The sequence below is a fragment of the Hyperolius riggenbachi genome, chromosome 2 (genome assembly GCF_040937935.1).
Source record: "Hyperolius riggenbachi isolate aHypRig1 chromosome 2, aHypRig1.pri, whole genome shotgun sequence".
Lineage (NCBI taxonomy): Eukaryota > Metazoa > Chordata > Amphibia > Anura > Hyperoliidae > Hyperolius > Hyperolius riggenbachi.
This window is the reverse complement of record NC_090647.1, coordinates 420,831,375-420,847,112: the sequence shown is the minus strand read 5'-3', so window position 1 is coordinate 420,847,112 and position 15,738 is coordinate 420,831,375. Positions and strand designations below refer to the sequence as shown.

General features: G+C 43.9%; 1 protein-coding gene across 2 annotated transcripts in view; it reads right to left on the bottom strand.

Moving 5' to 3' along the window:
- GPR143 (G protein-coupled receptor 143) overlaps window positions 1–15,738 on the bottom strand; it is a 70,774-nt gene that overhangs the window by 6,234 nt on the left and 48,802 nt on the right. The window contains exon 8 of one of the 2 annotated variants that reach the window (XM_068269902.1): window positions 10,240–10,492. In XM_068269902.1, the coding sequence (XP_068126003.1) occupies window positions 10,240–10,492 (253 nt within the window). The remainder of the gene's footprint in view (window positions 1–10,239; window positions 10,493–15,738) is intronic. The other variant, XM_068269904.1, reaches the window with a different exon arrangement.

Here is a 15,738-nt window from a genome sequence, read left to right as displayed (position 1 = left end):
ATCACCCTTAAAGGGACTCCGAGCAGTGCAGAAACTATGGAAAGATGCACATCATTTTAAAGCTCTCTTTCTCCTCTTTCCAATGATATATAAACCACCAACCTACGTCTTTTAGTTTTCGCTATTTTCGCGATTGAAATTGCCGCGGCCGCGATTTCGATCGCGAAAATAGAGAAAACTAAAAGGTGTAGGGCAACGATTTAGGTGTCGTCAGAAAGAGGAGAAAGAGAGCTTTAAAATGATATCCATCAAGCCATAGTTATATTGTATTACAGAGGAGTAAGAGGACGACACTTTCCCCAGTGTCGGCAGTTCCATTCTGCTGAATGCAGCTGCTGACTTTGACAAAAAGTCGCCCTGTGTAATACAATATAACTATGGCTTGATGGATATCATTTTAAAGCTCTCTTTCTCCTCTTTCTGACGACACCTAAATCGTCACCCTACGCCTTTTAGTTTTCTCTATTTTCGCGATCGAAATCGCGGCCGCGGCAAATTCAATCGCTAAAATAGCGAAAACTAAAAGGCATAGGGTGGTGGTTTATATATCATTGGAAAGAAGAGAAAGAGAGCTTTAAAATGATGTGCATCTTTCCATAGTTTCTGCACTGCTCGGAGTCCCTTTAAACACACTGTAAAGCATAGTTGCCAGCTTGTTCTGCAAGTGCTGCATCCTTTCTGCCTTCTGGTGATTTGGAAACATCTCCGCCACTTTGTGCCTATACCGAGGATCTAGTAGCATGGCCACCCAGTACAGCTCATTCCCCTTGAGTTTTTTTATCCGGAGGTCCCTCAACAGGCTGGACAGCATGAAAGACGCCATCTGCACAAAATTGGATGCAGACGTACTATCCATCTCCTCTTGCTCTTCCTCAGTGATGTCAGCTAAGTTCTCCTCCTGCCCCCAGCCACGAACAATACCACGGGAAAGTTGAGCAGTACAAGCCCCCTATGACATCTGCTGCGGTTGTTCTTCCGCCGCCTCCTCCTCCTCCTCCCTCCAAAAAAAACACCTTCCTCATCATCTGACTCCTCTTCCCCACACAACTCTTCCTCCTCCCCCCTCTGTGCTGCCGCAGGTGTTGAGGAATCATCTGCTTCTGCTGAGAATTGATCCCACAACTCTTCCTCCTGTTCACGCTCATCCACAGCTTGATCCACCACTCTACGCATGGCATGCTCCAGGAAGAAAGCATATGGGATCAAGTCACTGATGGCCCCTTCACTGCGACTCACCAGGTTTGTCACTTCCTCAAACGGCCGCATGAGCCTGCAGGCATTTCGCATTAGTGTCCAGTACTTCGGCCAGGACATCCCCATCTCCCCAGAGCATGTTCTTTGACTGTAGTTGTAGAGATACTGTTTGACGGCTTTCTCCTGTTGTAGAAGGCAGTTGAACATCAGGAGCGTTGAATTCCAGTGAGTCGGGCTATCGCAAATCAAGCGTCTCACCGGCAATTTGTTTCTCTGCTAAATATCGGTAAAGCGTGCCATGGCCGTGTAAGACCGCCTGTAATGCCCACACACCTTCCTGGACTGCTTCCTTCAGGATGTCCTGTAAGCCTGGGTACTTAGACACAAATCTCTGAATTATGAGATTCAGCACGTGTCATGCAGGGTACATGTGTCAACTTTCCCAAATTCAAAGCTGAAATGAGATTGCTGCCGTTGTCACACACCACGTTGCCGTTCTCCAGCTGGTGCGGGATCAGCCACTGATCCACCTGTTTGTTAAGAGCAGGCAGGAGAGCTGCTCCAGTGTGACTCTCCACTTTGAGGCAAGATATGTCTAAGATGGCATGACACAGTCATACCTGGCATGCAGCATAGGCCCTGTGGAGTTGGGGCTGTGTAGCTGGAGAGGAGATCGCAGCACCAGTAGAGTTGAACTGCCACTCAGCCAAGGAGGAGGAGGATGACAGCGAAGAGGATGTAGCAGGAGGAGAGGAGGTGGCAGCAGGCCTGCTTGCAAGCCGTGGAGGTGTCACAACTAGGTCCGCTGCTCAGCCATGTACTCCCTGCTTGCCAGCGGTCACCAGGTTGACCCAACGGGCTGCGTAAGTAATGTACCTGCCCTGATTGTGCTTGGCAGACCAGGAATCCGTGGTCAGATGGACCCTTGACCCAACGCTGTGTGCCAGAGATGACACCACTTGCCTTTCAACTTCATGGTACAGTTTGGGTATCGCCTTTTTTGAGAAATAATTGCAGCCTGGTATCTTCCACTGCGGTGTCCCAATGGTCACAAATTTCTGGAAGGCCTCAGAGTCCACCAGCTGGTATAGTAACAGCTGGCGAGCTAACAGTTCCGCCAAGCCAGGTGACTGGCATACATTGGCTTCTTCCGCTCAAAGATTTCCCACACGGAAACCTAGCTGCTGCTCTGTGCAGAGGCGCAGGAACCGCTCAAGGTGAGAGGTGTAGTGGAGGAGGGTGGCAGTGATTGTGAAGGTGCAAGGGAGAAAATGGCTGAAGATGATGCACCTGAAGGAGGAAGAGGAGAAGGAGGGTGGCTTTGCTTTTGTGTGCTGCTTTTCCTCTGGTGCTCTTCCCATTGCAATTTGTGCCTTTTCTCCACGTGCCTTCGTAACGCAGTTGTCCCTACGCGGCTGTAAGCCTTTCCACGGCTCAATTTTTGGCGGCAGAGAGGACAGATGGCATTGCTCTGATTAAGGCAGACACACAAAAAAAATTCCAAACCGCCGAGCCCCCCTGGGGTGTGGGCACTATGGTGGCATCAGCAGCTGACGTTGAAGGGCATGTTGGCTGGCTGTCTATAGGTGGTGATACATGGCGCCGGACACTGCCACCAGCTGTTTATGAAGCCGGGCTCCCCCTGCTTCTTTCAGCAACTCTTCGCCTCCTACTCCTCTCTGACTCCCCCTCTGAACTGTCCCCTTGGTCATCTTGTCTCTTAGGATCCCACGTGGCATCTGTATCATCATAATCATCCTCTCCAGCTTTGCTTGCCTTAGACACCTCATAAACTGCACCAACAGCAGGTACTTCATCCTCCTCCTCCTCACACGTTACGTCCATAGTATCGCCTAACTCAGACATATGAGGTGGTGTAACTTGCTTAGCGCCTTCATCTTGTTGTAACAATAATGTCTGTGAATCAGTTAATTCCCCACCAAATAACTCCTGCAAAGTGTCAAGTGCAGCGGATGTGGTGCTTGTAGTAGCGCTGGTGGCTGTGGAAGATGAGGTGTTCTGTGTTAAATAGTCAACCACGTCCTGACAATCTTGGGAGTTGATGGGACATGCATTCTTCTGAGCACTATACTTTGGGCCAAGGCCACACAAAATCACATCAGCATGACCTCGAACAGACCTGCCGGGTGGCCAGCCTCTGGGTCTGCCTCTGGCTCTGCCTCTGCCTGTTGTTTTGTACACACACAAAAGAATAGATCACAAGAACAACATTAGCTCTCTAAAGAGCCGTTGAGGATGAAGAGTGCTTTTTAGCAACAAGATAAGCAAGAAAGAGCAACCTAACAAGCCTAACACAAGACCCTAACTAAGCTTTCCCTATGTCAGCAGCCAGGTTCTCTCCCTTCTCTAATTACTGCAGCCACACGAGTGAGTGAAATGGCTGACACTGCCTGCGTTTTATAAGGGGGGGGGGCTCCAGGAGGGAGTGTAGCCTGATTGGCTACCCTGTGTCTGCTGACTGTGATGTAAAGGGTCAAATTTAACCTTAATGATGTAGTATAGGGGGCGGGTCAAACTCGCATATAGTTTGCGGTTCACCACGAACGCAAATAAGTTCACAGGCAAACTGTTCAGGCCATCTCTAGAGGGGAGGAGGGGGACTCCTGGTTGAATGTAATGTGGGATTGGGTACGGGGGTGTCACTGTGGGTGCAGGGGGAGGGAGAGGTCACTGTGGATGCTGGGTGGAGGGAGAGGTCCCTGTTGGTGCTTTGAATGAGACAGGTCACCGCGGGTGCTGCTGGGAGCGGTAAAGGTGCTACTAGGGGAGGAAGAGGTCAATGTGGGTTCTGGGGGAGGTAAAGGTCCATGTAGGTGCTGTGGGATGGAGAGGTCAATTTACGTGCCAGGAGAGAGGTCACTGTGTGTGTTGGGGGTAGGAGAGGTCAGTGTGGGTGCTGGTGGAGGAGGGAGAAGTCACAGTGCAAGTTGGGGGAGGGAGAGGTCACTGTGGGTGGTGGGGAGGGAGGCCATCAGGGCTTTGCATGCTCCCACATAGTGCTCACATACTTGGCTACAGAAGGTCTTTCAACTTTAGTGTCCTGGTGGGAGGCGAAGCTACACATGGGTAGTGGGCGAGGCTTATCAGACAAGGGCAGAGCTTATTTTGAGTAGCCGAGAGGCCTTATTTATTCAAACAAAAATGTGTCTCCCCCCCAAAAAAAAAATGTTCCTGGTGCTTTTATGAATACGCGATTACATAGTTACATAGTTATTTGGGTTGAAAAAAGACATATGTCCATCGAGTTCAACCAGAGAACAAAGTACAACACAAGCCTACTCCCTCACATATCCCTGTTGGTCCAGGGAAAGGTGAAAAACCCTTACAAAGCATGGTCCAATTAGCCCCAAAAGGGAAAAAAATTCCAGATGGCAATCAGATAAAATCCCTGGATCAACATCATTAGGCATTACCTAGTAATTGTAGCCATGGATGTCTTTCAACGCAAGGAAAGCATCTAAGCCCCCTTTAAATGCAGGTATAGAGTTTGCCATAACTACTTCCTGTGGCAATGCATTCCACATCTTAATCACTCTTACTGTAAAGAACCCTTTCCTAAATAAATGGCTTAAACGTTTTTCCTCCATGCGCAGATCATGTCCTCTAGTCCTTTGAGAAGGCCTAGGGACAAAAAGCTAATCCGCCAAGCTTTTATATTGCCCTCTGATGTATTTATACATGTTAATTAGATCCCCTCTAAGGCGTCTTTTCTCTAGACTAAATAAACCCAGTTTATCTAATCCTTCTTGGTAAGTGAGACCTTCCGTCCCACGTATCAATTTTGTTGCTCGTCTCTGCACCTGCTCTAAGACTGCAATATCTTTCCTGTAATGTGGTGCCCAGAACTGAATTCCATATTCCAGATGTGGCCTTACTAGAGAGTTAAACAGGGGCAATATTATGCTAGCATCTCGAGTTTTTATTTCCCTTTTAATGCATCCCAAAATTTTGTTAGCTTTAGCTGCAGCGGCATGGCATTGAGTACGATTATTTAACTTGTTATCGATGAGTACTCCTAAGTCCTTCTCCAAGTTTGATGTCCCCAACTGTATTCCATTTATTTTGTACGGTGCTAGACCATTGGTACGACCAAAATGCATGACTTTACATTTTTCATCTGCCATTTATGCGCCGATATAGCCATCCTATCCAGATCCTGTTGCAATATGTCCCCATCTTCCTGAGAGTTGATGATTCTGCACAATTTTGTATCATCTGCAAAAATAGCAACATTGCTCACTACTGCATCTACTAGGTCATTAATAAATAAATTGAAGAGCACTGGACCCAGTACGGACCCCTGTGGGACCACAACTCTTTGTTTTCTGTCCATTAGCCAGTTCCCTATCCATGCACAGACTCTTCCCCAGTCCTTGCATCCTCAACTTTTACACCAGACTTTTGTGGGGAACAGTGTCGAAGGCCTTTGCAAAGTCCAAGTATATCACATCTACAGCATTCCCAATATCCACATTAGCGTTCACTACCTCATAAAAGCTGAGCATGTTAGTCAAACAGGACCTGTCTATTATTTATTAATTTCAAGCAGTTGATATTGGGTTCAATTGGAAGCAAGGTGTGAACTGTTTTGTAAATAGGGCCCCCCAAGTATTATTACTCTTGCAGTTCTACCAAATGTCCATCCCTTGGAAAATGCATTGCAAGCAAAATAAATAAAAGCTTACCATTTAACATATTTTGAAGAAAAGAGATACCATAAATCATTTTATTTGTAAAAACAAATTTAATGAAAAGATTTTAGATAGTAAAAAAAGGATCTTGACATTTTGAAATACATACTATTTTCTTCCTGGATTGCACAACGATGCCTCCATGTCTGCTACTTACTTCAAAGTGTTTATTACAGCACATATAAGAAATACAAAACCAGTGAACTGATGATGGCTTGTGGTTTGTTATGGAGGTGCACTAATATGGCGTACCTACTGCATCCACAACAGGTGGCACAGTGTTTATTTACATGCAGCACTGATGCGTCCACTAGTTGTTAAGTGGTGCACAACTAATGGTAGATGGCCTTTCCATGATTTTAGTATGGAGGTCATCTACTATCTACTGCATGGCAGATGGAGCAGCAACAGTCAGTATGCAAATACAGACACATTCATCAAATGTGAGTGACAATCCCCTGATTTTGCAAATGCAACTGGCTGGGTGGATGTTGTGATGGTCTTCAGGAAGTGTTGGGGAACTGTGCGGAACATTTATTATAACAGTAAATTGTCAATTCATGTATTCTTGATTCACTTTTTCAGTTTGCCCCCTCAGAAGCAATCTCATGATGATGAGTTCAAAAAGCCCGCCAACACCCATTGAGAAGGCATTTCTCTCACAAACACCTATACACAAAACGATATCTTTAATTTATAACATCCTGGTCACTCCTAATATCCTGATTAAGACTTCCTCGCAAAAGGCTTGGGAGGTAGACCTAGGTAAACCCCAAAACCAAGATGTTTGGAGTACAATGTGGAATAACACTCTAAAATGTTCCTCCAATACTAATATCACAGAGACGTCAATTAAAGTCTTCCATCGCACCTACCTCAACCCTCTAAGAATATCTAAATATTGTCCCTCTATACTTCCAGGATTTTTCAGAGTATGCCAAGATATAGGTAATTTCTGGCATACTTGGTGGTCTTGCCCAATTGTTAAGGCAATATGGTCTAGATTGTATAGAATGGCTAGCATTTTATTTAATAAATCTATCAGCCCGTGTCCAGTTAATGCGCTTCTTAATGCGAAAATAGATACATTATCCCAAAATGAAAATAAATTACTCACTAAGTTTGCCTCAGCACTTAGAATATCCATTGGAGCCAAATGGCTTTCTAAAGATCTAGATTGGAATCAAATTGTGGCCAAAATTAACTTAATTTGCCAAAATGAGTATCTTACGAGTTGTATCCAGGACAACTTTAATACCTTTTCTAAAACATGGAAACCTTGGCTCATTTCTACGTATGGTTCTCATTTACTTCTACGTATCCAGATTTGACACTCAATCTCTGTTTCTTTCAGACATTATCTTTGTCTTTCTTTTTTCTCTTTCTTCTTTCTGGATGCACAATTATTAGAGAATTTGTATGTTCGTGACCTCAACTACCTTCTCTGTTTATTTTGTATGGTATCATTGTAGGATTGTATTTTCTATATTCTACTTTGACATCCTATTGTTTACTCAATTGATATTCACTCTTCACTTCAGTTCCCCATTGTTATGACTGTAGTGAAGCTCTAATAAGTATGTCCTGTTTATCTTCACTTTCATTAACGATGTTTGATAGCAAGTTTAAAAAGCTTTTTTTTATAAATTCTTTTATAGCAGAAAGTGTAACATGATCCATCAACAAAAATCCAGGCTTAGGGCCTGAGCCCACTAACGCAATTGTGTCCGCTTTTCAGTTACACATAAATGTTACAGATGCTGAAAAACAGACAGAAGCGGACACAACTGCATTAGTGGGCCCCGGCACTAATAGAAAATCAATTGCTTTGTAGCAGCTGGGATCACAGGAGATCCCTCTACAGGGTCCTACAGATCCGTCTGAACTGAGAAACACTCAAAACACTGGAATGTGCCAATGTTTACAATCCATCAAATTGTATTGGGGGTTTTATGGTCTGTAATAAAAAAAAAAGTTATACCTCTCTTCTGTGTAGTTAAAAAAACAAAAACCTTTTCCCTTTTTTTTATTCTTGGATAGGGACTACAGCAATCCCTGGCAGTCTAGAGTGGAGGTAAACTTAATCTCTCCTTGAGTGCTGCCAGTGGTTGTGCATCAACAAACAGGGTTTGTGAGTACCATTTTCACTTACTACTGTGTAAGTTCGTTAGCATTTACCTATAACACCACTGGCTTTTGGATCAAATCTCCTATATTTGAAGTATCTTGGACGCTTCCAGAATCCTATACTCATACTGAAAAAATGAAGTTAAACCAGGAAAAAAAACAAAATAAAAAAATGAAATTCCTGCTGTTGCTCCTACCATTCCGGAGTGCTGGTGTCCTTGAAATAACTAGACTTATCTGCCCCCCCCCCCCCCCCACATCATGACACTTCCCTCATTATTGGAGCATGACTGTGAAAGGAAGTGCTTATAGCCTCAGAGAATGCCACATGTGATGAGATATCTAGCACATGCAGTTGTGTCCACAGGAGATGCCACAGCTGGTACAGAGCAGAAAAAGAGACCCTGGAAATGCGAGGATCTCACTCAACCTTATTTACTTACATCACTATGCCTTGCACCAGTGAGGAGAAAGATATTGCTAGGGCAATATAAGTAAAGTCAGTGGGATAAACGGTACTGAATGTGAGGATTTACAGTGCTATTCAATTGGCCTGATAGTGAAGTCAACAGATATGCACTCCTGCCCTTGCTGATATGGACAGTGGTCTACCCGAATCAATAAATCACACAGGGTTTTCTCCAAGTTGATATTTTCTCACCTTGTCAATAAAATACCCTTTAAACCCACAACAAGCAAGAAAATACACAAAATCATTTTGATAGCACTTTTTCTACTACTTTTGGTACTTTTTTAATTGCAAAATGCTGAAACGGTATGTTAAATAGAAAATGAATAACTATCACCTAGGAGAAAACGTAGCAGAAGAAGTTAATTGCATACAGTATGGGTCAGGGTGTTGTAAAGTTTATTCATTCTTTAATGTGTTAAACGTTTTAGGGCCCCCATTAGGCCAGAGTATGTCTGAAGAGCTCCTGTAACTACCTAGTGGTGGGTAGAACTGAAAGAGACTCCCATACTTCCAGGGTTTCTCTCTGCTTTTTACCAACTGCTGTGGTTAGTTGCTAGGGCTATTTGCTAGGGCTATAATAGCTCAAATGCTCAAAAACCTCACACTGATTATTTTTTAGCACCAAAAAACAGATCTAAGCTGAACAGTTAAACAAGTACATCAGACCCATGGTCACAACTTAAAATGAATGTAGGAACTGTATACAGCAAAATCCCCAGTATCCACCACCAGCGGGGATCACCAGATGCTGGATACATGTGCTTGCCAGTTGCTTGAGCTGAGCAACCAGCCAAAAAAAGTACAAACCTTCCCCCACCCCATGTAGCATAAAATACTAACTGAGCCTTCTACCCATCCTTTAGCTCCTGGTATCCTCCATGTACGGCTCCCGGCATGTCATCTGACCCGCATCAGTTCATGTTACACGCCTGGAACAGTGCACAGATGCTGGAAAGATGCTAGGAGCTACAGGAAGAATATAAGACGCTGTCCGGAAGCTCAGTAAGTATTCTGTGCCCTGCAACCCCCCTAAACCTGCAAACCCCCAAAGCACAGTCCCTGTTATCTGCTCAGGAATGCCGGTTAGTTTAGACTTCAAGTTGCCTGATATAAAACAGAAAACCGAGAGCCCAATATATTGTAGTATGTATTGGATTAGAGGAGAAATTATGAATCGTAAGTATTATACTTACAAACCAGGGTTACCGCTAAGGCAACCACTGTTGAGCTAGGTGAGGAGTATGTGAATAAATATGTTACTACTTTAATTTACTTTAATCGACAGCATCGTGTCTATTTTGGGTTGGCTGGTCCACCACCGCCTCCCGAATACTTTTAACAATTTTAGCGATTTTTATCCTTTTGGCGTTTCTGTACATCTCTACAATTTTGGTTGCCTGAGTTCCGGATAATTGGGACTTTGCTGTATATTCCTGTGTATATTTCCGGATTTATATTGTATGTGGCCACTAGCACCACCATGTGGAGAAACCTTTGATCTGCAGCTGACGCATGCTCAGTTGTCACCTTAATAACAATAAACTATTAATACTTAAGGCATTTCCATAGCTTAATCTCTGAGATACATATTTTACCATATCCACTGCAGCATATCAAGTCATAAACCTTTCCTAGTAAAGAGCCCATCAAAGAAATAGTTGTGAATAATGCAGTGCTACCACCCTTGGTAAATAGGGGAGTGTCTGATTAAGCTTTCAGTCATGCTCCCATTACCTTCTGAGAGCATACCCAGTGCTTCATCTGTTTGCTGGCTGTTTCCCAGCTCATTTTTGTTGGGGTCCTGGATGTAGCCAGGATAGGTCAAGAAAGAACCAGGTCGGCCATTTTGTTCAGGCTCCACCACAGATGTGCTAGATAAATGTTCCCAGGAGATTTCCTTCCGATTAGATCTTAAATCAATGTTCCATCCAGTCCATCCATATAAGGCCAGGGAAAACAAGAAGCCCTGCATTGGATTCAGTATACCCTAAAAGGAAAACATATAGATGATTTACTATGTGGAAGATTTACAAAATGAAAGCCCACATTAATTCACATGTGTCATCTGGTAATGTAGGACGCACACTGCCAAAATGTGACTTTTTCCTGTCAAATGAAGAGCCTGCAGTTTCAAATTGTGTTTTAATAGTCATGAGAAGTAGGTCAGCTAAAATAATTACCAGTGCACTTTGTACCCATAGCTGGTACTCGGCTGGCCAACATGATGCTCATCAGACTACAAAGAGAAGAAAGCCTTCTGAGATTATTACAGCATGCCATTTTGGATATCTACTCTATGGGAAATTGCTAGTGAAAAAGCTCCTCGCCAGGGGCGAAGCAATAGACATAGCATAACTGCCATGGGGCCCTGGGGCAGTGGGGGCCCAGGTTGTGCTTGATGTGTTCACTATTCATTGTCCTTCCTTTCTCCACCCTCTGACTTTGTCTCCTAGCCCAAGGACTATACACAGTCTACATGGCACGGAAATGTTAATTGCCCAGTCAACTCATATCCATAGGGCAGGGGCAGGTGGCATTGCTCAAGAGGGCCTAGTTCTGAGGGCCCCAAAAAATTGTTGCTATGGGGCCCCATAATTTCTAGCTATGCCACTGCTCCTCACCAGCTACTTCAAATAAACAAGGAGCGTATTAACTGATCAGAAATCACAAGCACTTCCACTGAGTGACTAGGAAAAAAAATATGTCAAGATAATCCACAATGAGCATCTGTCCAGAACAGTACAGAGCATACATCTTTTACATTGTTCAAGTGGGATGAATATGTAGGCTGACATATTTATTTCCTTTAAAGAGGAGCTGTTAGGTATAGGGTCTCAGAGAAAATAAACACATATATCAGTAGCTAAAGATTGGCTGTACTTACATTACATATGCATTTCACTGTCCACGTTTGGATTTCACAGAATTTGTATATAGTATATGCAGAGAATGATGCTCCTGACAGCTCATGGCAGGTTCCATGTTTGTGAAGCCAAATGTGTCGTCATGTCCTGCCTGCTTCTGATCACAGAACAGCTCATACTGAATAACACTAGTTTGCAGTGAATATTAATGAGCCATGTGGCTAGGAACAATAGCGGACTCCTGCAGTGTACGCTGCCCCGAGATTTATCTGTGCTGTGGCTGGACTGAGTTTTAGAAGCTGCTGAAACTTGATCCCGTCTTCTCCTTAGCAGCCGAGGGGAGGGCCCCAGAATGCTTTGCAGTATGTTATGCGGCTTGCGTCCTGCTTAGGTCTAAGCATTGCTGATAAGCATACATCAAAGGTAAGAGAGATCTTTATCTTCAGTAATGTCTTTTTGGCTTCCTTCTAAACTGTTTAACACAGGAGACTAGAGGTTTAAATTAGCTTCTGCAGCCTGACAGTTACTCTTTAAACAATGTAAGTTGCCTGGCTTTCCTGTTGACCCTCTGCGTCTAGTACTTTTAGCCATAGACGCTGAACAAGCATATGCAGTTCAGGTGCTCTGACTGAAGTTTTAATCGATTTACTGCATGTTTCTTTCAAAATGTGAGATTCAGACACTACTCATGCCAAAGATATCAGTAGTACAGTCAGGCCACTGGTATGGTTTAAAGGAACACAAATACGGCCACCTCCATATCCCTCTCACTTCAGGTGTCCTTCAACAGCATTGACTACATCAGTAGTAGGCAAGTATAATAGTGCTTTAAAAACCATATTGATTTGTAAAGAAATATCTGTTAATCCAGCAAGAATATAGTGATTTAGCTTTACATACTATCTCTTACATTTACACATCAATGTTCCTGTTCTATTCCTGGCATACTCAATCACTCTGATTAAGTCTGCTGGGAATCGATTCCCCCAAAAGTCCTAATAATCCATTTTGTATTGATTTTGACCAAAAATTGATCAGCCAGCACAGAAAATCTAGGTTAATCTAAGGCAAGAGGGACAGTAGATCAACTAGTGGCTGAATAGAGTACTGGTTAAGGGCACTGCCTTTGACATGGGAGACCAGGGTTTCGATCCTGGCTAGAGTCAGTACCTATTCAGTAAGCAGTTCAAGGCAAGACTCCCTAACACTGCAGTGCGTCCCAGTGGCTGCTGCTCTTGAGCGCTTTGAGTCCAACAGGAGAAAAGCGCTATACAAATGTTCAGATTATTATTATTATCAGATTATTAACTGCCCATAGTACCGCACTGCATCAAACAGTGCTGTTCCATGCTGCAATTTATTGAGAATCCAGGTGATGTGTGTGGTAGGAATCAATAGAGAAGACAATCATTTTGCCACGAAGAGTGGCAATCTAGAAGTGTATGGACAGGTTATTGTGCTTACAGGTTATTATGCTTTCAGGTTATTGTGCTTTCCCGAGTATACTTAAAGTGGGATTAAACCCCCAAAACTAAAATGTAAGTAGCTACACTTTGTTACATAAAACGCATACATCTAAGAGAGAAGCCCAGTAAAATAAGCATGACATAAAATAAACAATAGAATATCCGTAATTTTACTAATCTTCTACTATCCCCAATTACCAATAGTAAAATATCAGTTATTATACCAATATTCTACTATCCTCCACTGCAACCCTATTCTCACAGTAACACTCCCCTGGCTACCTCTAACATTATCCTCCCCCCATCTATGCCCACACAAGCCCTTTACCTACATAAATCCATTCCCCTACTGCTCCGCCCATAACCTGGAACCTAAATTACCTCCACTTGGATATATAGCTCAGAGCCTAATTTATCACTCAATGCTTGGTTATAATGTAGCTGAGTGCTTATTACCACTCCACCACTGGCTGTGTCTATAGCCAAAATTCTGGCACCCAAATTACACCCTGAGCCCTGCTATAGCCGTTAATTAAATAGCAGACTATAGCGGCGCCCAAACTACCGTGGTGTACTTCACACCCATTTTAATTAATTTGACTTAAAAACATTTGAAAGCAATCCCTACGTGTAACGTGTAAAAATGATTACGTTCAATGCAGAGAGCAGTAACATTTTGTACAGCTCTGCTAACTTGCAAATGTAATCAAATAAATGAGCGAATGAATTACTAGTGGGTGAAGGCTTCCAAAAAAGATAAACAAATAACTGTTCATGTGCTCATTCCTGTTCTCTGCAGCTACCAGGCACCATTTTTGCATTGACCTGAAGAAGTCAGTAAAACACTGTGAAACGCGTTGTTTTTTATATTGAACAAAAAAAGTTTAAATAATAAATAATCCATATAACTAGTTCTTCCTTCAGGAGAGGTATGCAATAAACTTCTTCACCTTTCTACCAGTTTTAAATTGTTTTATATTTTTGGGGGGGCTCCACTAATCAATAATTTATGGGATAACCCTTTTTTTTTTTTTAGTAATTATCCATTTTACTGCTGAGCCGATCTGTGTGGTTGTACTTAATAGGGCCTCCCAAGGAGGAGCTGGAGAAAGGAATGTCTGAAAAATCTGAGCTATGACTGAAATCCTCAGACCATATTTCTTTAGTTTTCTGATATTACAACCAGCTGTGAAAAAGAGTCCCAGTTTGCCAGCAGACTCTAAAACAGGAAGAGGAACTCTCAGGGAACATTTTTTTTTCTATGATGTATTACACCACCAACATATTTGTTTGTAAGAGGTTTCCTTGATTTCATGGCTAATCGATGATTTACAAGACATGTCTCTTATACTCTTATGGCCCATACTCACGGGCTACAACTGTCGCCGCAACACGCACCCCGAACTGTCGCCCACTGCTGATGTCGCCAGGCGATTGAAAGTTTCAATCGCCTGGCGACAGTCGCCGCCGCACCTCCGCCGCAACTGTCGCTAGTCCGCGTGAGTACGCGGACTAGCGACAGCAACCTCCATTGAGAATGCGGAGCTTCCAGCGAGGGGAGGAGGAACGTCGGCGACAGCTTCCGTTGCACCGCTGGTCCCTCTTCCGCGTGTGTACGCGGAGGGACCTGGCGAGGAGCTGTCGCCGGCCTGTCGCCCACATGCTCACGTGTGCTGGCAACAGGCAACTTTTGCTGCCCGTGAGTATGGGCCATTACAGTCCTCCATCAACTTGGAAGAGCATAGATCTTCCAAGAGTAGGGACTAGATTGTGAGCCCCTCTGAGGGACAGTTAGTGACAAGGCAATATACTCTGTACAGCGCTGCGTGATATGTTGGCGCTTTTTGAATACTTAAATAAATAAATAAAATAAATCTGCTCCCAACCTACTGCAAATCATTACTTAATATCCACTGGAGCTTAGTGTCCATAGGGGAGCTGAAATAGCAGTGGATTATGACCAGGTAGGTTTCATACAGTAGGGTAAGTACACTTGAACAGCACAATACATCCAAAACTTGCACCTTCTCCCTGATGAATACCATCACCACTACCAGATTTAATGCTGGATTTCAGAATAATTGATTCTTGTAGGAAACAGAGCTAGGCCCCTTTCACACTGGTGCGTTGTGCTACCCTGTTTTTACCGCAGGGTAACACTACGCCAATGAAAGATTATGGGGCATTTCATACCTGTGCGATACGGTGGAAATTATATTTTTGCCACGCGGCTGATGCTAGTGCAATAGCGCATTGGTGGGTGACTTGCGGATCTATGTGCAGCAACCGGAAGTCATGCACGGCTATGGCGCTGCACATATTTTAAACTGATCGCTGCACATATTTGCTCGTGCATGCGTGGAAGCGTATTTTGTCAATACACTTCCCTGCAATTTGAACGTCAGCCACAGAAAGTGAGCGCTGGAGAACCTCACTTCATGCTTGGCTTGTAGCCAAAATGGAGATTACCATGCACTGCCACAGTAATCTCCATTTGCTTTTTTTTGGCAATGCAGTGTGATCAACCAATCGCACCTCATGCGATTCAGTACAGTTTTACACTTAATTTTGGCATTGCGGTGCTATGCTCCTATGGCATCGCACCTCAACACCGAAAATGACAAACATATGACCCTGCGGTGGAGTGCGAGATCATATGCATAGGCCCATCCCCCCCTGCTCAGTGACGTACAGTACTCCCTGCTGGACAGGAAGGGTGTCACTGGGATTACCATTGTCCGGGCATGCGTGCTGCACTGCACTCCAATTCAATTCCTGCATTGCCCATTGACTCCAATTACTTCTGCCATTTCTGTGTTGCCGCAGAAGTCCTACAGTAATGTGCTGCAGACTTTGCATCGGCTCAGTTGTGATTCGGAAACTTCTGGCGTGATGCGACCTGG